A 23,630-nucleotide genomic window follows, 5' to 3' on the forward strand; every position below is an offset into this window, starting at 1 on the left:
ACAGTGTGTCAAGTAACTGCCTACGTACCAAGTATAAAACTGGGAAATTCAGGGGTTCAGGGGTTCAGATGCTCGCGGGTGTGCTGGGGTGCAGAGGAGGTACCGAGACTTGTGAACCATTTAATGTCTCACATTGCCAGCCCGCTTAGTTAACCAAGCAAAGTCTATAGACAAATTCGTCGGATGCTAGATAGGCATTACCAACAGTGTTGGTCGGAAGAGGGCGATAAGGGCCCGGAGTTGGAGGTGGACTGCTCGCTGAGAGAGGCATACACCACGGTGGGTGCCTCACGGCCCTATCTGCACGTTTCTAATGGACGAAGGAATATACCGGGTACCTTACAGGACACGGTCAGATTCTGTCTCACGGTTGGGTCGTTCTATTACGTCTCTTTTAGAACTAACCGTTGATATCCGCTCCCTCCTGCACACCATCTCCGACCCAACTGACCCTGGCTGCCAGCTGCATGACTTATGCGCGTCATCAGCCCTATAAGGCTTGCCACGTGTCCAGCCGCTTCCAGTCATGCCATGCTTTTGCCTTCCTCACACCCGCAACACCCACATGTAAGCCCAACAAGTGCTGTTGGGTCGACCAATTTCCCCTTGATTGCTTGTGATCTGCGTCTGCGTGATAGCTTCGTGTGGGGGCGGTTGGTCCCGCAAATCGGCTTGAGATGACTGGTTTGGCTGTTGGCGATTTATAGACAAGGTACATGCATTACGTAGCTATGTATTCAGGCGGTTGTTGAAGGGATGCTTTCCGTGGAAGGCTATTGAACGGATTCAGGTGCCGTTGGTGCGTCCCAACTAAGACTAGGCATCTAGGCAGTGTAGTTAATGAGCTAAGCTGAGTCAAGCAGGCCCTGGGCTCGCCTCGGCTTACTTACTTTAACTTACTACTCGCTTTAAATTATAATATTAGTAATCTTCTTAGAAATAATGATGTTGGCTCAGTTTAGTAAAATAAACATTAATTTTTAACTATTTATAGTAATTTAATAGTACGAAAAATAAGTAACAACAAAGCTCTATAACTTAAAATCCATCTAAAAACACTTATAATAATATAAATACTCTATTATATAAAACGTTTCTTTATTTAACTTACATTATTAAAAGCTATATATAAATTTAATTTCATGAAATAAGCTCTTTATTTCCGAAGATATTTATAAGAAAAACAATCTGCAATTATAATACATAACTATAAATGTTTACTGAAGGTTATGCCCTATGTAGGCCTGTAAGTCCTGTATTGACATATAATTACAGTGCTCGCAACAGCGAAAGACTCAATACCTAGTACCTAAGTCTATATATACGAAGGAACTAGCTATGTTGTAGATAGTTCCGCAGTATGCAATACAAGTCACAATCGTTGGTATCTTGACTGTTGTGATTGAGACAAGCTATTGCTGTATACTGTTTAGCTGTACCGAAGCAAGATTGTTCAGAAGTGCCTTCGACCAGTATCCTTTTCAGAGGTTCTAGATAGAGGTTCGTCACAGAGGGCCTCACAGGGCCTCGCACACCACAACGGGTGACGCAACTAGTGAAATGGTGAGAAAACACAAAACAACCACAACACCGCAAATATACCCTCAACAGGTCCCTGAATGAACACACCTGCGTGACAGTGACTCGCTCGCAGGCCGCACTTCACGCAGGACAAAGAAAAGACACTATGGGCTCGCAGGCCACATAATAAGCACCAGATTGGCCTGATCAGAGGGCCAGAATTGCCTGCACGCGTGCAAGGCACAAGATATGAAGAAATAAAGGTCGATGTCTTGTCTAAAATAGAATGTGCGAAGCAGACTGCTTTTATACATGAGCCCTGAACCCCCCGAATCCTCCGTGAGCCCCACTTCCTCCCTCATACCCTCAGGCCTGTGGCCGCACCCCAAACCATTAGCTTAGGCTAATATATAGAGGGCTCGGCTCAGCTCAGTTCACCATTAACTGAGCTTAGCTAAATTTAGCTCGCCTTATTATCTACACTGCATCTAGGTACCTAGCGACATTCACCATCGGATGGAACCGCAACACCACCTTGTTCTTTGTAAAATGCACGGTGGTTTCAGTGAAACTTATATAGGTAGATATGTTAAAAAAGTCAGTAACTTGACCGGTCAAACTCGTGGAACCTATTTGCCTCTTCAAATCAACACGAAGCTTCCCGTCACTGGCAACCTCTTAGCATTCACTTTCAGACTATGTACTCCTCCTGTACATGTATTGACGTTCAGTGAAGCTGAGCTACTGTATCTGGATTTCGTATCATGATTCTACACTGTTTTAGAGGGCGGAATGCGATGGTGTCCACACAGATCAGAACTCATAGCTCTAAAACGAGAACAATGACGCGACATTTATCCTACATAAGCTGCCCGTGAGAGCTATAATCTAGGTACCTAAATAGACTTTTCTTGAGGACCTTAATGACCAGAAAAAGCGCCGTGACAGCAAGACATTGAAAATCTAGATGAAATGAAAATCGCTCAAAATACCAGTCGCCCCACTAAAAATAGAAAAAAAATAGGAAACAAGCGCAGAGAAGGATATTGAAAATCAATCAACCGTCGAGGGTCGACTCTTTTCTTTCCAGCCGTCTGGCCATGAGACGCGAACAGGAAAGTTTCACTCGCCCTGCTTCGAGGAGTCTGACAAGACCTCAGGTTCTTCCTCCGAGGAGGCAGAAGACCGTTGATCATCTTCTCCCCACGAATCGTGCTCCAAGGTTGACTGAGATGCCGGGCTGTTCGTGCCTGAACTGGCCCATGCTTGGTCTACCAATCCATAGAAACCAAGACCTCCATATACATGACCCGAACACGGCTCGCCAAGAACATCCCGGAACGAATCTAAATCGGCGTTATCGAGAGAGGAGTAGATGTTTGGACGTGGGAGCTCTTCTTGGCCCTGTATCGCGCCATTCTGTAAGGCAAATCTGTGCATATCTTTGCGAAGGGTGGCAAGAGTGGTGGTTCCAAGGCCTGATGCTGAGTCTACCCCAAGAAGGTGATGGTATAGAGCCCCCAGACCAGCTGCCCACATCTTGATAATATGCTCATCCCCCGTTTCACGATGCAGATGAGGATTTGCAGTCTTGATCTGAACAATGCGGGTTGTCTGGGAAGCATTGGGCAGATTCGCGGATGGGATCTTGTTTCTCAGGAGCGGCTCAATGTACTGAAACGGCTCGATGGCATACCCGTTTGCCATCCTCATCTTCAGCGCCATCTCCATGGTCATGGCGTGCTCCCCAGCGTTACCCGTCGTGATGAACTCGTCCTGCTGTCCCGCTTTCGCAAACAGCCTGTTTAGAAACGAGTTGATAATGCGAGAACTTCGTCCTTGTTGGACGAACTCAATCCGACCAGTGCTCGCGCTGTATTTGGGCTTGCTAGCCCATGAGATGCGGACCATAACATCTTCATGCTCTGTACCACTTTTGGCTGCAGAGCGTTGTGCTAAAGCAAACCCACCAGCGTACGCCTTGCAGTATTCTACCACGGAGCCTGGAATGCGATTATCGGCGTCGATGAAGCCAATGTACTGGTGGTGTGGGAAATAGGACTTGGCCATGGCAATGCCCAAATACATCCCCTCTCCTTTCCCGTTTCGTATTCTCCCGGAAGCTGTATCTAGGATCTCGGGGACTCCTGCTTCCTTAAACGCCATTGCGGCGCCGGGATATTGCTGGTGTACAAAACACCCCTCCCTACCCCAAGCACAGCATCCTGCCAGCATTCTTTCTTGAGCCTCCCAACCGTTCTCTCCGTGCTTGTGAGAACAGTTCGACACCAAGATCACCGCGCAGCGGCTCGGGATGCCCGCGATCACCCCCCTGATGACGTCGACCGGCTCATCTTTGCAAGGCACGACAATGACCAATTTTTCGAGGATCCGGTCTAGCTCGTCTGGAAACACGGCCACGGTACTTTCCGCATCGTGATCAGGATCCTGGTTGTGTTGGGGCCGCCTTTGTGACTGATGCCCCGTCCTACTCAAACCGGACAGTTCCGATGCGCCATAGAGGCGGTTGTCCCTGTTGGTTGGTCGCGGCTCCAGTTCGACCACCTCCATCTGGGGCATAATGCACAGCGGGCCGAACGGCCGACTCCCGAGTGGTAGGGTGTAGCGCATTGTGGGTTGATGTCATTGATGTGTGGCTCGAACGTTTGTCATCGATCGCGAATCGAAGTTGTATTTCCAGAAACGAAGAAGTGTTGTCCGGGGCCGAGAAGATATGCCGCTGGATAGGTAGTTTAAGAAGAAAAACAGATGGTCTGGCTGGAGGTCAGTCAGTCTTTAAAGAAAAAGATTGTCCAGGCTGGTGAAAGGGCTGTCTTGAATGGTACACCGGCCGGTAACACATACGTCGGTTGAGCAGTGCTTCCGCAACAAGGTCCGAGGGGTGATGCAATTTGATGCCGCTTCCGGGCACGTTGTCGACGATATATATACACACCACCCAGGAAAGCATCGGCTTGCGAATGAAGCAATTCCAAAAGCTCACCGAACCTGGTTTGTGCACATGGGCCAACGAAAAGATCACGAGTAGTTTCTCACGGGTCTGCGAGCACGCGGCGCAACAATGAGCGGGCCTGGAAAAATTCAGAAGAAACACTCGGCTGGGTTGATTAGCAGGGGAATCGTGTGGTCATTGTGGGTTGGTTGTACAGAACCACCAGACAACCACTATGGAGTTACGGACAGCGAAACCGACTCCAAGTGCGTGCAGGATTGCTGGTTGCATAATGGACCCAAGCTAGTTTCACACGGACATCTTGGTCATCATCATGGTCGCACACACGCGGCAAGATGGAGGGGGAGGGGTTCATGAGGCTATGTATATTTTGGACCCGAGGGCTTGGTTCATCAGACCGATCCCGGCCCATAAAATAAATACTTGCCCCTGAAGAAGCAGAGCCTCTCTTGTGATTGGCATTAGCTCTGCTGGGCTTGCGGTTTCTAGTTAGCTTGCTTACTCCGACGCCCCGGAAAAAGGACAGCTAACGAATACGACAGGCATGTCCACCAACAGCCACGGCCGTCACATCTGCCAGTGTCTCACAAACTCCTCCCTATCACTAGCAGAACATCACGACGTCGAAAGTCGGATAATTCCTATCTGGGACGTGTTGAGTTAAGGTGGCCACTAACGCCATGTTACCTAGTCAGGGGTCGATAGTAAGCTGCTGAGACGCTGTTGGCACATAGTCTCGCTCCCATCTGATCCACCTTCCTGCTTGGACATGCTATTCCCGGTTTCTTCTGAAAAAATATCAAGAAAAAGCAGTGGCTAATTTCCTAACCCTTGGGGCAATGAATGACGTGCTACACAGGCCCGCCTGGCTACTAGCACACGAGCTCAGCTGCCCTGGACTTCCTTAGCTTGCGTTTGGCGCCACTTTTCTTTGCAACAGATGAGACATCTAGAAGTGAGTGGCACCTCCAGCTATCAAGGTACCTGTATACCTGACCCTTGGTCTGTCAGGTGCATGTTGCAAGCTGACTAGTATTGAAGCTTGGATAGTTACACTAGATAGCCTGGAGTACCGAAAGTAGGTCATCTTGGCGAAGCCCTTGCTGAGCCTCGCCTGTCACACAACATAGAAAAAATATAGGCGTGCTCGGTACATGCCTACCTATGATCTGATTCCAAGCAGGAAGTGACTATGTGCGTCTGATTGCATATAATAGTTTCACTATACCTTGAATTGCCGTGACCGAATGTGCGAAGCGACATGGTCAGGAGACCCCCAACGATTCGCACTGGCCATCTGGGATCCTCTTGTTTTGTTTATGGTCGATGGGTGGAGATTAAAAAGGCCCACCTATCGCGCTCCCACGACTCAGGCTGGGACACAGACGCACACTTGCAGTTCTACAAAGACAACCCGGCCAATTATCGTGGTATAAGTGTAGGTGGCTGGCACTAGTTCCAGAAGGATGTGCAAGTTCTGACGTATCGGCGCGCATGTATTTCCAACCGGGCCGCGCGCAGCTAGCCGTTCAACCGACAACAGTGTTAGTTGGTTTCTGTTCCCGGCCGATCGTTCGAAGATGTATCTTGAAGACACATCACGGCAACCCTCCATAGGTATACATGGTCCCCAGGCCTTTCGAGCGTAACCTATCACCTGAGCTTTGATCACTAAACAGGAACTAGAGTTAACGTATATTATAAGCGAGTGACCCATATAAGCGAGTGACCCACCTCCCACCACACCCTGACAAACCATCCTCAATTGCACCACATCAACACAAGGAATTAACTATAATTACATTAGAAACAGCTGAATCAGATGCTTCTGCAGCCTCCTGGCAAGTGCGCGCATTATGGCCAGGCTTACCGCATACACCACAGCACCGAACCTTCGTACGAGCCCCCCCTGCATTACTACTATCCGGCTGCGTTTTTTGCATTCCCTCTCCATCCACGGCCTTTTAATCCAGTAGATCCTGTGCCTCTTATACAGTAAGTGACCCTCCAAGCCTCACACGTATTTTTTTGGCTCTCCGGCGCTTACTTAGTGCCTCATTAGCCTTACGGAGCAAAGAGACCTCTGCACGAAGGAGAGCCACCTGGTGCATTATAGCCGTTATACCCTTAGTAAGCTGGTCTACCGTAGCTAGTATTAAAGTTGGGGAGCTATTTTAATAGTTAGTAATGCGAGTCTTAATAAGCGTTAATTGTGAATTGGCTTCTCGAGGGTTGTATAGTGTCTGGGAGACCCAAGGTTATGTAGTGCCGGGCCGTGAGTTTGGAGGTATTAGCGTATAAAGCTTTATATTTAGCTTAGAAAGTACCCTCTCTGGATCGTACGGTATAAGGCTAGCACCCGCAAAGCTACCCTATATATTCTTCTTTATTATAGAGGCGAAGAAGGCCTCGCGGAAGGCATAGAAGAACTCGAGCTTACTTATATAGTTAATATATATACGCATTAAATCCTCGATCTGGCGACCGTACGCCTATTTTAGCGGCCCAAAGCAGCCAACATCGAGTGGCTAGAGGAGGTAGGAGGAGTGTAAAGGTATATAGAGCATAATAATGTTATTCTATTAATAGTAGCGCTCGAATTCGGTCGAGTAGTAGCTTTCGTGGCTATCGAGGATTAGTAACCGGTATTTACCCTTTATACGGGACGCTATATAATAATCGAAGTACTTAATCTAATTTAGGCCTATCGGATTAGTAGTCTAACTATTATCGGTAGTTGCGATACGCCAGGTAAACGGTAAATTACACTCGGTATACTAGTTAGCGAGGTAGTATTACGCGGCTAAAATAATAAAGGGAGGGATAGCCCGGCCGAGGGCATTAACTTCCTAAATTACCGTTACTTATTCGCGGTTATTAAGCTAGGCTAGTTTTACTTTACTAAAGCCGTCCGAGGTTATAACTACTATACCCGCGAAAATAATACCTATTATAAACCTAGTCTCGTCGAAATTATAGATATCGTTATTTATAATACTGTATTTGGCCTTAGTATTCCGTACGAGCGTAAACTATTCGGTAATAACCTTTGGATCCTCGCACTTGGCCCTCTAGTAATCGTATTTACGCGTAAAACGCGTACGGAGCTATAGTTAGCGTTTAACGAAGTTATATACCCAGAGCTTACTAATAGGGTGCGCGTCGCGTACGCGTAGCAGTTAGTTAGCTATATCTTCCACACCACGTAATTTTAGTAGAAAAGCTCGCGCATATAGCTCAATAACGTATTAAACAATAGTATCCTCTTTAAATTAAGTAAGCTTTTTCGATTTAGGCGTAGTATCGCGTCGTGCAGGCCGGCCAACGCGCCGACGCCCTAGAGTCTTACGATCGATTTTATAGATCTTAGCTGCGGCTCGTTCGCTTAAATTCTTATCGTTTTGAAGCGCTTAGAGGGCTAAAATTATATAGGCTTCATTTGAATTAGAAGGCATCTTGGATGGTTAAGGAAATTGTTGTTGAGTGCGAAGGTGTTATATCACGAAGGAAGTGGGTCACTCGCTTATATGGGTCACTCGCTTATAATATACGTTATACGTTAGCTAGTTATCACATAGCTGCCCATTATGCTTGCTTACAATCGTACCTTGGCCGTAACAACAGGAGAGAAGGCAAGAGGCCATATCTTTCTGATGTCGTTACAAGTCAACAGCCAACGAGATGGCGTCTTTTCACGTGCACTGGCTGGTATGCCGGTTGGGCACATAATCACTATCAGCCCCCGAAAGACCCGAAAAGCAGCGCTGTTCGGGCAAGCTCTAGGCTCCAAGATTGGTCGGCAGCAACAGCGCCCCAAATCTGCATTTACCGTCGGCATTTCTTGGCCATCCCCTCGTTATCTCACATAGCGCGGTAGTTCTCGTCACATTTGTTGCCCGAGCTGCCGGAACCGCAAGCGGGTCTTTCCCCCCACACGAACTGCAGTGAGCAGTCCTTATCACACCCGACTCTCCACACCTCCGCAAGACGTACCAGACTCTACTATGTACGGTAGGTGATTTTGGGCTTTGCGAGAGCGAAGAGAGCCGACGTGGTGCGCTACCCACCTAACCCAGAAGGTCTTTTCATGGCGGGAAGCTCAGTTAGGAAAACCCGTGTGCTGACATCTCCCGAATTCGTCAGACCATTTCGTCACAACTAGAGAAATGACAGCGAGGGACATGGCTGCCGAGTCCGAGATCTGCGATGGCTGAGGTGAGGCAAACACGATGCCTGGATAAGGTACCTTACTGTTGGTGATGCACGAAAACAATCCCGCATTTGAGCCTTCAAGACCTTTCGAGAAAGTTTAGCAAGCCTTGTTTCTCGACCCTACACCCCTGAATCGGAAGACTTTCTGCGCAGACTGCAGCCCATCACATTGTACACACACGGTGGCACATGAGTGCACACGTGTCGTTGGATCGAATCGGCACATGCACGCACATACGCACTGACAGTCTTCGCTACCAGTCCACATGGAGGTCTGGTGTCTCAGTCTGTTCTTGGCTGGGACATTTCCTGAGGAATTGCGAGCTGGGAATGACGCCACCAAATGTCCCGTTGTTTCCGCGCCATTCACCGTCGACTTGACCTCTATTACTGGATTGGCCGCCAGGTGAAGACATTGGCAAGACATTCATTCCCTTGGTGTCCTGAAGGAACAAAATGTGCCGATATCATTCATCCCGATCAGCATCGGCAACCACTAATCTTGTACGAAAGAAATCGGGTTCAGGAAGATGATTCGACAATATCTTCCACACGTCCGGACGTATCGCATATTCCTGCGCCCGGTTGTGGGCAAGCCTTCAACAACTTGCTCACCGACTTGACCGGTGGCCAGTCACCGTCGCACAGGTCACGACATCACAGATCCAAAGAGTGTCCTTGAATGGTCGACTAATACAAACCAAGGCGTCTGTTCTTGCGCGGTGTATTATATCGTTCCCGAGATATTGACTCCCTGGAGACGTAGCGCAGTAGAATGTTGTTGGGGGTCATTGACTCGAGTCTGATATCGGCATGGAATACCTAGTACCAAGCAGTGAAATCCAATGGTGGCTTCCGGCCTCGCTATCTATTTCCTGACCTTGAAATTCTCTACTAGGCAACTAGGTACCTTATCATGCACATGATTGTGTGGTCAGGTTGGAGCCCAGGGAAATGCATATCGAAGCGAGAGATTGGACCTTCACAGTAACAGATAGATTGATTTCAAAGTATAGAAGTACCTACTGTACCTAATCTTCGATATGAATCGGGCCTTAAAACGTATGCTAAACTCTGAAGCTCTTACAGGTCTGAAAGAGGTCTGGAAAAAGTCTGTAACAGCCAGGCTCACTGTCAACTGCCCGCTTGAAGGTGACTGTACGCCAAAGATAAGGACCTCGAACTAGCGAGAAAATAATTAAGCGTTCCTATGCTGAGTGGCCCACCCTCCTTCTTAATAAGAACCAAGTGGACAGGTGATTGGAGTGCTGGGATTATGCTAAGGATTTGATGTCCAGGGCCGAGTAGTGGTAGCATTCATGACAAGCTATTCTGGCACCATCGTGGCCGAATGTGGTTCAATTCTTAAGTTGCTGATTCAGAACCAAGTCTCTCCGCTATTCAATATAACGTAAGTACTATGTACAAACAAATATGGAGTAGGTAGGTATCTTTATCATTCTTGATGTTGCTCTGCATTTCTTCTCGTCTATGTGCACCAGGACACTACCGGCCCTTGAGGTCTTCAAAATAAAGCCAATACCACCCTCGCAGCCAGCCCTACTTTGAATCCCTTTCAGGGCGTCCGGTATTCTTTAGTGTAATTGTAGTGCTGTCTTCCTTTCTTACCTACCTTTCTTTGCTCAGACAAGCTCGCCCAAGATCTCACATGGTCTTGACAGGTACCGCCAGCATTAATTCAGCAACACCACATCGCAAAGAGTGTAAATAAACCATCCATCATGTTGCTTCATCACTCTTTCCTCAGGTTATTTCGCGGCTGCCTAGAAATTCTCCAACCACCCTCATCAGCAGAAAGCTCTTCAACGCCCCTGATAACCGAGCGGCCCCAACCACACCCTCAATCCAGGACTCAATGTAGCCAAGTGGCTGGCTATCACCGCAACTCAACCAAGAGTCCAAACGAGCTCTTATCCGTCCCTCCATGGATGACCTCAGCGCTATTGATGGTGTCAAAATCCTTTCCCGAAGTCGGAACACAGCGTCACAGATCCGCTACCCTTCCGTCGGTTTCCGACAACATTTTGTCGAAAAGGGTGCAGTGCCTTAGGCAGAGTTATGCGGTCTGTGTGTTATCAGATGTGATACTGGCTGCATACCCGTCATCCTTTCTTGTAGTTCTGATGCCATTTCACTCTGATCCATCATCGGGAGTGTGACCCTCTACCGGTGTTCCCTGCAGCGGCCAACAGAAACAGTTGGGATAGTGCAGCCGAAAATCTTGAGCTTTTCGTAGACAAGGTTGCTATCAATAAGGAAAGTTCTAAATATGCAGGGGCTTTCTGACAGGTACCTGTCTTGATTGACACATGCAACGGTGTGCAACATGACCTTGACTGGCAAAATGAATCCCTCCAAGGTACCCGAAGAAACCCCGAAAAGCTACCGAGTACATCAAGTGACCGATAAACTCGCACGCCACTCGAGTACGCATGTATTGCAGGTAAGGAGACACAAAAGCACGGCATTGAGAAAGGCTCGCGGGCAAGGGAAGCTCCCAACAACACTACAAAAGCCACGGGTCGCGGCGTTGTGTTTATGAGTCATCACCAGCAGGATCAGAAACCAGCGACCGAAACACGAAGCAGGTAAAAGTCCTATGAGATAGAGACTCGGCTTGTCGTTTATGTATACAGACCTCAAGGTACTTGAATGGCTCTGATTATCTTTTATCATTCGAAGTACCTTTTGAGAGCTACATAAGGTACCGTCTCTTCTTTTCACCAATTGTCGAGGAGGTACATATAGCCACACTGAGGAAGCCCTGATTAGAAGAAGGAATCTGAAGTTGAAGAAGCAAAAATACAAAATTATACAGACACAGCACCTCCATCCAAAGGACTGAGCGTAAATAAAATAACCCGACACCGCACTCACCTGGGTATTTTCCTCATTAATTCGCAGAAAATACCCGATTCAGGCCATACAGTCTTCACACCTTGAGCCTTCCAGTTAAGGTGGTACTCGAGCCTCACACTGAAGGGACCAACAAGTTCTGATTCTCCTAAAATAGGAGGGCATTGACATGATTCTGAACCGATGCGCTACCTGGAATGAGAATACCAAGACTAGCGTTAACACCGAACTGTTACTCCCGAGGTGTTCAAGCTCCCAAGTCACAGCACACCAGCGTGTTTCTATTTTGGGATATCGTAAGTGTAATCTGGGTGCTGCAGGCGCGAGACTTTCGAAACTCAACTTGATATAAAAGCAGAAGCTGAATGTTGTTCGATACCGTACCTAGGGAGTGTTGAACCTGAACCATCAGCAAGGCTGAGGATCGGCGCATTGGAAGACGATGCTTCCGGCGTTAAGAACTGTCAAGAGAATCTGCATCACAAACCATCAGTGGAGTGTTGACCGCCATACTGTAGTGACACATCACCTGCCCAAATAGCGATGCCGCTAGAACAGTTCAGGCATGAAATAGAAAAAAGCTCTCAGGGAAAGGGGTAATGCCCAGAAGTTGAGAAACGGCGCACTGTCCAAATGACACGTCGAGGAACACCCGGGCCACGCCCGGCCGGAGCAGCACAGCACGCGACCGCCGATGCCATCGGTCATTTCGGCAGCGCCGTTGCGGGCGCGCCCACTCACCGGCGACATGTTTCCACGTGAACCTATGCATGATGCACAGTCCTTTCGCTTCCCTCACGCTGCATCCACCCTGTAACAAATCCTCACAAAAACCGGAAGCAATTTCGCCGGTTTTTTTGGTTCCCTATCCCTTTTTGACACAAAAAGTTACCCGCCAGTTTGGTTCACCACATTTTAACCCAGAACATCATGTTTCAAAAAACCCCTCCCCCCTTGCTAGCCCAAGAGATCAGCAGGAACGGTACCATACTCGCAAGCTTTGCAGATTTAGGTTTAGCTCCCTCACTCTCCCAAAGTCTTGGTGACCTTTTGTCTTCTCCGAGCCGTCAGACATGCAGTAAAAACAGAAAACAAAACCCCCCAAAAAAGGCGGGGTGGGGGTAGGTGTTTGCGGCTGACCAACAGGGACGATTCCGTTTTGCTTGGTCCCTTGAGACAGAACAAGACCAACAAACATGCCATGCCAGTTGGGAGGTGTACACTAAGACAGTTCTAGAAGTAAGCGGTGAAAGCGTGATAGGCAATACCTACCAATAGGCATTCTATTTATTGTTTTGGCAGTTAAGTTAAGAGGGCCTACAGTGCTATTACTCTATCAAGTACTTGCGCGAAATATCTGTATAAACTTTATATGTATAACATCTGTTTGTTACTGAGATTTTGCTTTAAAAGTTTACTAAAATAGTTAATTTAATTTGAAATAAAATAAAAATTAATTGGAAATTATTTTTATATAAATTATTTTAAGATAATTAGAAAGCGTTAAAAATAGTGTATATTAAGTAGCAAGTATATATATATATATATATATAACCCTAGAAATATTACACTATATCTATAAATATATTAAAAATGCTATAATTAGAATTCTTTGATTATTCTCATAATATTAATAGTTTCCGACTACGGTAATTTTTCAACTTAATAATATTTAACTATTAAACTATAAGAATATATTATTTTAAGCTAGCGTTATATACAAAGTATATTTGTAACTATTATCAAATTAGTAACTGAAACTAATAAAGTTATAATAATACTTTCATTATTTAATTTTATATTAATAGTACATAGATTTATTTTTTCGAATTTTATATTTTAAACTAAAAAAATATACTTAATATTTAAATGTTAAGAGTTACTAGTAGCTTATATATAGATCTTAACAGAAAAAAATTTAAAAATATTTAAATTTTATTAAATAAAAATCCCTAAAAGTCTGCGGCTTTAATCTACTATTTTTAAGCTTTTGAACTACTTCTAAAATTCTTCGTGGATTATTTATACCCTTGCTTGCTTCAAAATTACATTGGAGTTTAACAAGGTTTTATATATAGATTTTGTGTAAGTGCCCAGTCGCGCAACTGCTCTGTCAGTCTACCTAGAGCACAAGCATTAGCTAGCTGAGCCTAGTTTAGTGTAGCAAAAAAGTTCCAGAACCCAAGAAAACAAGACAAAGTTACGACTGGGCTGAGGAGGGCCTTTTTGGCACGAGCTTGTTGCCTTCTGGGGAGATCAGGACGTCTTGGCCGATGACGGCACGGTCAGAGCGACAACACATCCTCGCCAGGCTCTCGACTTGTGTGGACAGAGTAAATGATCAAGTATTCTATTTCGCCCATGAGAGAAGCAGGGATCATCCTCTGCTTTCTCATGTCTGCTTAATGGACCTCTCCCAGCTCTTGCCCCGACAATAACTATCTCTTTCGAGATTGGTGATGCCGCCGGCCATGTCCCCTCCCATCTTGCTAGCGGCATGATATAAACAAAGCCAAACGAAGATTAACAAAAAAAGGGGAATATGTGAAAAAGCCAAAAACCCGAAAATGTTTTGCCCAACACCGCCGCTTGCCTTTTGCCGCAAATGGATAATATTATACACACATCTCCACCGGCCCCCATATAACAGCCCTGTTCATATGTAACCACCGACGACGTTAAAAACAAGACGTGAAAAAGGAAATGGTTGTCAGGTCATGACACAGGCGTGGGCAGGAAAATCATCTCCTTCCAACGGTGGCACCTCCACCGCTCCCAAAACAGAAATAGGCAGCAAAACGCAGAACCGAGGTATCCAAGCGACGACACAAAGGAAAATCCCCCATCCAGGGTCAACAACTGCTCAGAACTGACGTCTGGAAAGTCAAGTTCATGCCCTCTGGGCCTGCCTCTCCTCCTATGGGGCCACCTCCTGCACCCAAAGGACTTGGAGCCCGTTTCCTGCCCCTTCCTGAGCCAGATCTTCTTCCCATCAAGCCATCCAACAGCCGGCCGTGATCTGCCCAGCCAAACGATGTCCCGCCTCCTCCATGGCCATGACAATGTCCGTGGTCGTGTCCCTCCAAGCCGTAGTACAGCCCGTGATGCTTGGTGCTGCTCGTTAATAAATGCAAACCCTTGCACTGATTTGCAACGCCCTGTTTGACAAGGTTCTGGATTGACCTCTCACTCCCATCAAAAACATTGGCATAGGGGAAGATGATGCTCCTCTCGCTGACGAGTTTGCTCTGATCAAAGGCCCCTTGCTCCAGCAACAACACGGCGCAACGGAGATAGCGAGCTTCCATGTGGATGTCGGATCGGACATCGGTTCTCTGGATGGCGTATTTGACCAGCTGGAGAGGAGTGTTGCCGCAGTTGTTGAACACGTTAACATTGGCACCTTTTCCACAAAGGAACTGGACGGCGGTCACAATGCCGAACTCGGATGCGTAGTGGAGTGCTGTGTTGCCCTCTGTATCCCGTTTCGCAAGGAAGGCGTGAAGTTCAAAGTCTGGCGCCTTCGAGGCCGTCTCGAATATGGACTCTAGTTTCTTGTTCAAGTCTGTGTCGGCAAAACCCGTTCTTCCCGCAGCAGCCCGGCGCAAAAGCTTCATAATCGGTGATCTACGGACGTGCTGGGCTGAACTATCGTTGGGGTCATTCATAGTCATGACTTCTTGGTGGTGGTGGGGTAGCGAGTAGAGACTGTCGGATCCGCAAGTCGAGTTGTCGCCCGTCGATGGGGCCTTTGAGTCGGAGAATTCGGGGAGGTACCGACGAATGAACTCGACTTCGTCGCCAAATATTCTGGCTAATTTAGGGGCCGTCCTCTCCAGATTCCGCCTCACGCTGTGCCATAGCCTCTCTCCATCTGCCGCCTTGCTGGCAACCAAAAACCGAGCAGCACCGTGTCCAACTTCGCGAAATACGTAATACAATGTTTCGATCGGGAACTCCTCCTTGGCGACAATGTGGTGCAGGAATGTGTGCTTCTCGCCGTCTCGAAGACAAAAGTCAAATCCCCTGGACCGCAAGACACGTATGAGGTTCAGGAAAGACACCGGTCTAAGTCTGGGTTGGCTTGGTGGAGCGTAGACATGAAGAAATGTTTCTCCCCGTTGGTTGACCATCTGAAGATCGTCCGTATGCCTAATGATCAGTAGCAATAGCGAAACACGCGCACCCCACCGCGCAGCCACATGAAGTAGCGAGTTGCCATACTTGTCCACCATGTTAGCCTCTTCATCTGTTACCGAGAAGTTGGTAAACGCCGAGTTCTCGGTTGCTTGTGCGTCAATGGCCCTTGATAACCGCTCGTGAACACACACGGCGCCTGTCCTGTCCTCGTCATTGTAATAATTAGAACAGCACATGTCAAGCAGGGCCTTGTTGAGTTCTTCCGTGGTTGGGTTTACTGTCGAGTATTTCGGCTTGAAGAGACCGTTGGTGGCCTTGGTTCCCTTGAACGGCTTGCGGGGCTTGTCTTGAAGTGAGGCCAGAAACTCCTCCCGTGTCATCTTGCTCAGCGCTGTGTTGGCCCCCATGTTGTTCAGGTTGATGCGCCTCGACGACGCTGAAGAGGACGAGCGGGCCAGACTCGATATGCCTGACGAGATGCTGGAAAGAACCGATGCCCATGATCTTCGTTTGGCCGATGGCGTGAGTGACGATGCGCGTGACGGCGACTTGTCTCGCATGTAGGTATCGGAGGTGTCTGGGGAGTCGGCTGAGCTGGCGCTGGCAATCGCCAACGGCGATGAGTCGGGCGAGTCGGACTGTTTGATGGTGACGCTGGTATCCGAGCCCTCGGCGTAAAACCCGGTCTGCGCGTCAGAGAACACTGAGGCAGTCATGGGATCGGGAAAGCTGCGTGATCGCGCTGCTTCTAGCCGTTGGCGGGCCCTCCTGTTCCTCATCCGCCGCTCCTCCCGAACCGACCTCAGGAAACGAACTCTGACGAGCATGGTGGTCATGTCTCTGGGCCTCCAATCATCGATTCGGCGATCTGGTAGCAAGTTTTTGAGGTGCTTGTGAGTGTTGCGCTGCCTGTGACACAGTCATGTCTTGTTAGCCACACCTTGGCCGCCATGCATGTCATGGATAGGGGGTGCGCACCTGGGATCAAACGTGCCATCTTTGAGGCGCTCAAGGATGCGAACGAGTGGTAATTTTTCGCTTTGTGTACAGACATAGAGGCGCAACAATTTCTTTTGCTTTTCGACCGGCCATGGCTTTTCGCGGCGCCCTCGTCGGATGGCCGGTTTCCCATTGCTGCTGCCAGCAGCCGTCTTGACGTCGGCCATCCTCTATCCAGTCCTCTCTCTCGGCCGCTGGTTCGTCTCAAGCACAGTTCGTCCGTCTGTCACTCCTTCTCCACCTGATGTTTGAGTTCCAGTTTGCGAATCGTAAGTTTCAATGACTTCAGTCTCGACCCCAGGTCTGAGGAGGATCGGCTGCGAATGATTGTCAATCTCGACCATCCACACTCGGCAGCCTCGTCGGGGATCCCTGGTAGTCGCTGCTGTGTTCGGCCAGTCTGGTTGTGGTCGGACAGGCGGTGTTAGTGTCGGGTAGTTGAGGATTATGGCACGGGGGATTATTGACGACGATAGCAACGGGAGTATGTGTGACGATGAGGCTTTCGGGACTGGCTGCAGTTTAAGACGCTCAGCTTGAGATTCCAGTGGTCCCAGAGGCCAAAACTGGTGCGTTCTCGCGGGGACGTAGCTTTCCCCAATCGGTTCTAGAAGGCTGCCAGGCCCAGTCACCGGAAGTGAGCCTTGGCTGCTGTGGGAAGTCCCCCTCGCTACTGTACACGCCGGAATGGCGAAATGGAACCCCCGCTCTGCCCCAGAACCTGGATCCTAATTTCCACCACTGAAGCACCACTGTGCTGAGCTGAGGTAGTGAGCCTGCCGGACCGGCAGTGATAGAGACCTATGATGCTACCGGTATTTGTCACTCGAAGCACTGTCCGAGCGTGTTTGTCGAGCTATCAGGTGACTAGTGATTTGGTAACAGCAACTGGACCTCCTGGGAAGAAGAAAAGGAAGGATTATGGTGTGGGGAGAAGCTGACCAAATGCCGGCTCGTTTCGCATCCCCTTGCGATTCCATTCGTCTTGCTGTCCTTCCATTGCAGGTTCTGCGCAACTGCAACCCCCGCCAAACGGGACAACAGCGAAAGAGGCATGGCTCAGGCAAGGCGACATGGGCGAGGGTCGCTGTGGTGTTGACAGGCTCTGGCTGGGCGAGATGGTTCCTGGCATGACCGTCCCTTGGCAAGTGTTGGCACGCCTGGCAGCTGTTGACGCTGGTTTGGCAGGTTACACGAGAACTCGAAGCTGGGCCAATCAGCAGCCAGTAATTGCATTGCTGCGCCCCACAGGGTCCGAGCACATTGCGATTGGGACCTCACTTCTCCTTTTTCGGACTAGCATCCACCTCCTCAAGCCAAGGTCAACTGCAAGGACAATCAACAGCATCACCATTCACAGACAACAGACAACAGCTGGGAGAGAGCATCTCAGTCACAGCATGGTATCAAATTCAAGGTGGCGACAGCTTCAAACATCTGACCGATCGTCGCTTTTCCGACATAACCACAGAGCAAGAGCAGAGTCCCTCTGCAGCAGATGAAGGGGCGGGAGATGCGCAAAGAAGATTGAACGTTGGTTTCAACAGGTCCTTGGATTGATTGGGACATGCACGGGACGAAATCTGCGCCAAGAACCACACTTTTTCAATACAAACATTTTTTCAACACTGCATCGCCAACACCCACCATCCATCATCCATCACCGTCATCTTTTCTGTCTTGTCCCTTTTTTTCCTTGGCCATTTCATCGGTTCCTTCGGAGCTGGACTGCCGAACATGAGAGCGGAAAACGGAGGCCCGAAACAACGTCACAGTCCGGAAGAGTTCTCCGAACGATCACTGACTGCGGGTCCATCTGGTCTGGTTTTGTCAAGACAACCATGACATGTAGGGCTGACGGTTCCCGGGTGCCGCCATCCGAAAAAGATATCCTCGCCGATCCATCACTTCTTCTTGTGTTGGTCTTTGGTTATCAACAGCTTTCCACGTGGTCTGGCGACGGCGGCACATTCTCTACATTTTCTTTGGTGTTGACATGTCGTAGAGGAATCTAACAAGTGTCAGAAGAGGTGTCACAGCGCATGCTGTGTGCCCACTGAGAGCCTACCCGAGACAAGTCTACATATACATTACACCCTGCTGTTTGGCTGGCTTTTATATCGAAATACCGTCACACGGTATTGATATTCCGTTCTTTGCCCCAAGCCTGTCATGAATATTCGATGTTTGCCATTCCCATAACTACATACAACCCGGAGGCGACAAGCCACACCACCAAATGATCGCGATTCAGCCGCTTCGACTTCCAATGAGGGACACTGTGTTTCCTCCTGGACAGTGCAGACAGTCAATTGCACTCACCTCTCACATCCTGCAAAGAAACCGCTTGCTTCTTCCATCGGGTGAAGATGGCACCACACTTTTTATCGGGACTTTTTGCAACACGAGCTTGTTGGTGGACCGCAGCACTCAAAGTGGAAACTATCATTAAATAAAGCGCGACGACAGGCATCTCCCTGGCGACCTTCCACCGGACGTCGCGGATACGGCCACTGACTCGCAGGTCTTTCAGCATGTCCCATACTCAGAGATAAGCTGAAGGTATTCCCGACCTGCTGTTGTCAAGCCGCATAATCTCGATAGTGGCAGGGGCGGCACAAATCCGTGGACATGCCCACGCTGACCAAGCATGATGGTAGGGGTCAGTGTCCCTATCAGGCGTGATGCCGGCGCAATACACCCTCGTACCCGCGCCTGAAGCACCACCGTCGCGACAAGCCCACAGTGGGGTGTTGCCTCTCTCGTGTCTTGTGGTGATCAGTGGAGAGTTTTGACGCACTGCCGGCCTGCCGGTTCCCAACTGCTGGCTGGCGTGACTGGTTGGAGAAAACTTCCATTTTTCAGCGTGTTTATTAAATCTTGTCCCTCCTTCAACCACCTCCTTCAACTTCATCACGGTTCACCACCTTCCAGTCTTTACGGTATTTCACGTTGTTTTCCAACAAAAACAGCACCACACATTCGTTCTTCATACATACACTCGTTAGTATACTTTTTACAAAACCAACCACGGCCATAATGCGCTCCTCCACCATTTCCGTCCTCCTCGGCGCTGCCTCCATGGTCGCTGCCATCCAGATCACCTCCCCTTCCAAGAACGACGTTGTCGACCTCTCGGCCGGCGTCAAGGTCGAGTGGTCCACCGTCAACACCGACCCTGACTCGGCCCACCTCTTCCTCGTCAACATGGCCTCGGGCCACACCCCCTATAACAAGGACCTCGGTGAGGTCGACCTCTCGACCGGCTCCATCGTGATCACCGAGAAGGACGTCCCCGAGGACGGCGCCTTCCAGTTCAACTTCCAGAGCGTCAAGCAGAACAACATGGGCATCCTCGCCCAGAGCGAGCAGTTTGAGAACAAGAAGGAGGAGGGCAAGGACAAGGACGAGACCACCACCAAGGCCACCACCACCACAGGAGGTGCCAAGACCACCTTGACCACTGCCACCACCGCTGCTACCGCCGCTACCACCACTGGCGCCGATTCCGAGGACACCGACGATGAGGAGACTGAGACCAGCAGCACTTCTACTGGCACCTCCACCGGTACCGCTGCTGCTGCTTCTGGCACTTCTTCGGAGACCCCTGAGAGCGGTGCTGCTGGTCTTGCTGTCAAGGGCACCATGCTCGCCCTCGTTGCTGGTGTCTTAGCTGTCGTTGCCTAAGTCTACGGAGAGTGATACCACTGTCCGTGTCAAGGGGTCATGTCAACTTTGAGGTTGGGTGTGAAGAGAGCGGTCCTGGGGAAAAGGGCCAGGGAGTTGGGTGCGTGAGCTCTGGAGAGGTCATAGTCGTTGATGTAATGACATAATAATGAGAGTTCATGCATTTGGTGTTTTACGAACTCTGTCATCTTCTGGCGCTTTGCGTGTGATAATGGGTACATGGATTGGGATATGTAATGAGAAACACTTTGGATTAGATATAGACAATACTTAACATGTATTTGACGAAACAAAGGAGTGAGCTATAACGATTGCCATTGGTGTACTGCTCAATATCAACCTTACATGTTCCTTTGAGACGCATCGAGGCGGCGCAAGGGGGCACAGCATGTGATCGGCAGTCGACATTTCCAGAAACACATCATACATAGAACTAGGAGTAGCATGCTGAGAAGCTTCCACGCCACCGCCTTCTCTGTCCAAAGCCTCCCCTATGCCTCTCAAGTCTCAATCGTCGTCACAGGCACAACAACAAAATTGTCAAAGCTCATATTCACCACCGTGTTGGCAACAGTAGACCGAACCTCCAGCTGCAACACATTGCGCGTCGGGTTCGCATGGCAATCAAAAGTACTGCTCCTCTGCATCTAGTCAAACGCCGCCCCATTGCCTGAGTGCATCGTGGTAACGCCAACCTTGACCGACCACCCGACACCGCTTTGGCTGTTGGTCGTGAGCTTGGTGTCATAGTACAGCCTATACCTCACGCCCGCGACGCAGGTGATGGTCTGGCCGTATGTCAGGTTGGACGGCCCACGGGGTGGACGTTGTAGCCGGTGTAGAGGTGGAGGAAGTGTCTGCCTTGGGGGGTGATATGGTTGGTGGTTGTTCCGACGGAAGAGGTTCCGCCGCTGCCGGTGGTGGCGAGGTTGTTCCATCCTCGGAGGCTGTTGCCTTCGAGATTGCCATTCTTGATGGGTGACGCCGCTGCGGCAACGGTTGGGCAGGCGGAGGCGGAGGCAGAAGCGGTTGTGGTGACGGTTGTGGTGAAGGAAGAGACCTGGATCGAGGTTTCAAGCTGGATTTGGGTATGAGTCTCAGTCTCGACTTGTGTCTGGATGAGGGTGGCGGTTTGAGTCTGGATTTGGGTCTCAACCAGAGTCTGAGTCTGGGTCTCAACCTCAGTTTGGGTTTGTATGAGAGTCTCAGTCTCAGTCAGAGTCTGGGTCTGAGTCTCGGTGTGAAGCTGGGTATCGGTGTGGAAATGGGATTCGGTGTGGAAATGAGTGTCGGTCTGGACATGAGGGTCTCGGTCTCAATGTGGACCTCGGTGATGGTCGAGACAAGAGTCTCCGCAGTCGCTGTCTCGGTCACAGTCTCCACAACAGGAGGAAGCGTGGCAGTTTGGGTCTTCGTGACAGTGGCAACATCTTGCGAGGCGATGTGGATGGTTGTCTGAACCTCGACCCGGGTGATGGTGAACACAATGGTCGTGGCAGCAGGGCAATCGGTGGCAGCTGATGTGATGGTCTCGTCAATGGTGGTGATATCGGTCGGCGCCGAGGTGTCCGTCTCGACAGTGTACTCGGAAGAAATCTCAGTCCCAGTGGGCTCAGAAGAGGGCTCGGTCTCTCTAGGGTCGATCAAGGTAGCCGACTCGGTAGCAGAGACGTATGAAGTGACAGCGCTCGCGGTGACAGTTGTGATGCCGATGCAAGAGCAGGCCGAGGTAGCCTCAGCAGGCGAGATGGACAATGCGTCCAAGCAGCTATCGTGCCGCTTGAACCTCCCATGCCCATTCCCATGATTTTCCTTTCCCTTTCCATGATGATCTCTGCCCTTGCCCTTGCCCTCTTTGCCCTTAGCCTTCTCCGTAGCCTTGGGCTTCTTGGAGCAAGTTTTGTGCGAAGGGGTTGCGGCCAAGCTGCTGGTACTATCGATTTGTCAGTAATGTTCTTGGGTGAAGATACCAGTATCTGTTTGGACTTACACGGTAGGCGTGACGGTGATCGCGTCGGTAGTTTGCAAGACACCTGTGCAGAAGGCGCTGGCAGCATCGACGGACTGGATGAAGCACCAATGCACATTGTCCTCATGACACGCACCATCCTCTCCACGCTTGATATTCTTATTGGAGACACCGCGGGCTGGACTGGCCGTGACACTTCCGGCGAGGAGAAGGCCGCCAAGTAGAGCAGATGAAAGATACATGACTGCGTTGGCGGTTGAAAGAACGACTGAGGTAAGATGATATTCAAAGGAATGGATGGGTTGGTGAACGAATGTCAACCTTAAACCCTACGTTCAGGCAGAGAACAGCTAGAAAATGAAGGAACAGAGTGACTTCAAAAGAGCAACATGTCCCAGAAGACTTCGAAGTCCATTTTATCAAGGTCTCTCAATCCCCATGACCGTGACCGCCAAGCTATCAATCTGCTAAACTATGTGCAGGCCTCCTTTTCAGGGTCCCAACCCTAGATATGCATGACGTGAGTCTCTCTGCAGTCTCCCTGACACAGCCATGAAGCACAATGGCCTAAGGTCCTCGAGATGGGTGTGAATTCCCCTTGCCCCTATTTTCACTGCGCTCACAAGATGTCCTCACTGCTTGTCTTCTCTCAGACAAGTCGCTTAACTGCCTGGCACACCCACACAAATGCCTGTGACTGACGCTATAGTATCACTCCGTAATTTCTCATAGCAGGCGCACTGCGCTAAAGAACCATCAGCATCAACGTCAAAGATACGGATTTGGACAACAATGCGATTCTCCCCACTGACACTAAAACGAAGAGGGACTCGCTTGGCTGGGCATCGGCCCCGCAAAGACTTGAAACAATCAGGTCAGCATTGCGTTTGTTTTCAGAGACTACATAAAGGGTCCTTATCATCTTATTTTGGAAGCAGTTGTGAGCAACACCAGTTTACCTTCCACCCAGAGTACTCTTGCAGATGGTATAGTCCCGGGTCCATGCTCACAGCCAAGACAACGTCGAACATGGCGTCATAGAGCATGGCATAAATCCAGCAAGCCAAACTCAAAGGACCAAATATGGCCATGGGGAGAAAAGACAACAAGGAATGATCTGTAAACCAGGTGTTAGTTTCAATGTCAAGTTCTCCGCAGTCCGGAGACTCTTACCAAAGAACTATCGCCTTCGACAAATCGTCTCCCAAACCTCCGTCTCCAACAGATGCTCTGCTCCATCCCATCTCCAAG

General features: G+C 49.4%; 5 protein-coding genes across 5 annotated transcripts; 1 reads left to right on the top strand and 4 right to left on the bottom strand.

Annotated features, from left to right (window-relative positions):
• Window positions 1–2,643: 2,643 nt before the first annotated feature.
• QC764_700490 (uncharacterized protein) lies at window positions 2,644–4,152 on the bottom strand (the record flags this gene model as incomplete). The annotated part of the gene is made up of 1 exon (XM_062949712.1): window positions 2,644–4,152. The coding sequence occupies one exon, from the start codon at window positions 4,150–4,152 to the stop codon at window positions 2,644–2,646; it is 1,509 nt and encodes a 502-aa protein (XP_062796953.1).
• Window positions 4,153–11,122: 6,970 nt separating this feature from the next.
• QC764_0108410 (uncharacterized protein) lies at window positions 11,123–11,404 on the bottom strand (the record flags this gene model as incomplete). The annotated part of the gene is made up of 1 exon (XM_062941134.1): window positions 11,123–11,404. The coding sequence occupies one exon, from the start codon at window positions 11,402–11,404 to the stop codon at window positions 11,123–11,125; it is 282 nt and encodes a 93-aa protein (XP_062796954.1).
• A 2,485-nt stretch (window positions 11,405–13,889) lies between these two features.
• On the bottom strand, window positions 13,890–17,805 carry QC764_700480 (uncharacterized protein). The gene is made up of 2 exons (XM_062949711.1): window positions 16,703–17,805; window positions 13,890–16,633 (listed from the first exon to the last, which is right to left on the bottom strand). The coding sequence occupies exons 1-2, from the start codon at window positions 16,888–16,890 to the stop codon at window positions 14,437–14,439; spliced, it is 2,385 nt and encodes a 794-aa protein (XP_062796955.1). The 5' UTR covers window positions 16,891–17,805; the 3' UTR covers window positions 13,890–14,436.
• Window positions 17,806–19,762: 1,957 nt separating this feature from the next.
• On the top strand, window positions 19,763–20,410 carry QC764_700470 (uncharacterized protein; the record flags this gene model as incomplete). Its single annotated transcript, XM_062949710.1, has 1 exon — window positions 19,763–20,410. One exon carries the CDS (start codon window positions 19,763–19,765, stop codon window positions 20,408–20,410), a length of 648 nt encoding a protein of 215 aa, XP_062796956.1.
• A 2,843-nt stretch (window positions 20,411–23,253) lies between these two features.
• On the bottom strand, window positions 23,254–23,618 carry QC764_0108440 (uncharacterized protein; the record flags this gene model as incomplete). The annotated part of the gene is made up of 2 exons (XM_062941135.1): window positions 23,254–23,496; window positions 23,561–23,618. The coding sequence occupies 2 exons, from the start codon at window positions 23,616–23,618 to the stop codon at window positions 23,303–23,305; spliced, it is 252 nt and encodes an 83-aa protein (XP_062796957.1). The 3' UTR covers window positions 23,254–23,302.
• Between the last annotated feature and the right edge of the window lie 12 nt (window positions 23,619–23,630).

This window comes from Podospora pseudoanserina (assembly GCF_035222485.1).
Source record: "Podospora pseudoanserina strain CBS 124.78 chromosome 7 map unlocalized CBS124.78p_7, whole genome shotgun sequence".
NCBI lineage: Eukaryota > Fungi > Ascomycota > Sordariomycetes > Sordariales > Podosporaceae > Podospora > Podospora pseudoanserina.

Excerpts from the sequence above, each read along its gene's own strand:
- QC764_700480 (XM_062949711.1), bottom strand. The coding sequence starts at position 16,890 with ATGGCCGACGTCAAGACGGCTGCTGGCAGCAGCAATGGGAAACCGGCC. Across the intron at positions 16,634-16,702 it reads GATGGCACGTTTGATCCCAG|GCAGCGCAACACTCACAAGC; the intron begins GTGCGCACCCCC and ends ACTGTGTCACAG.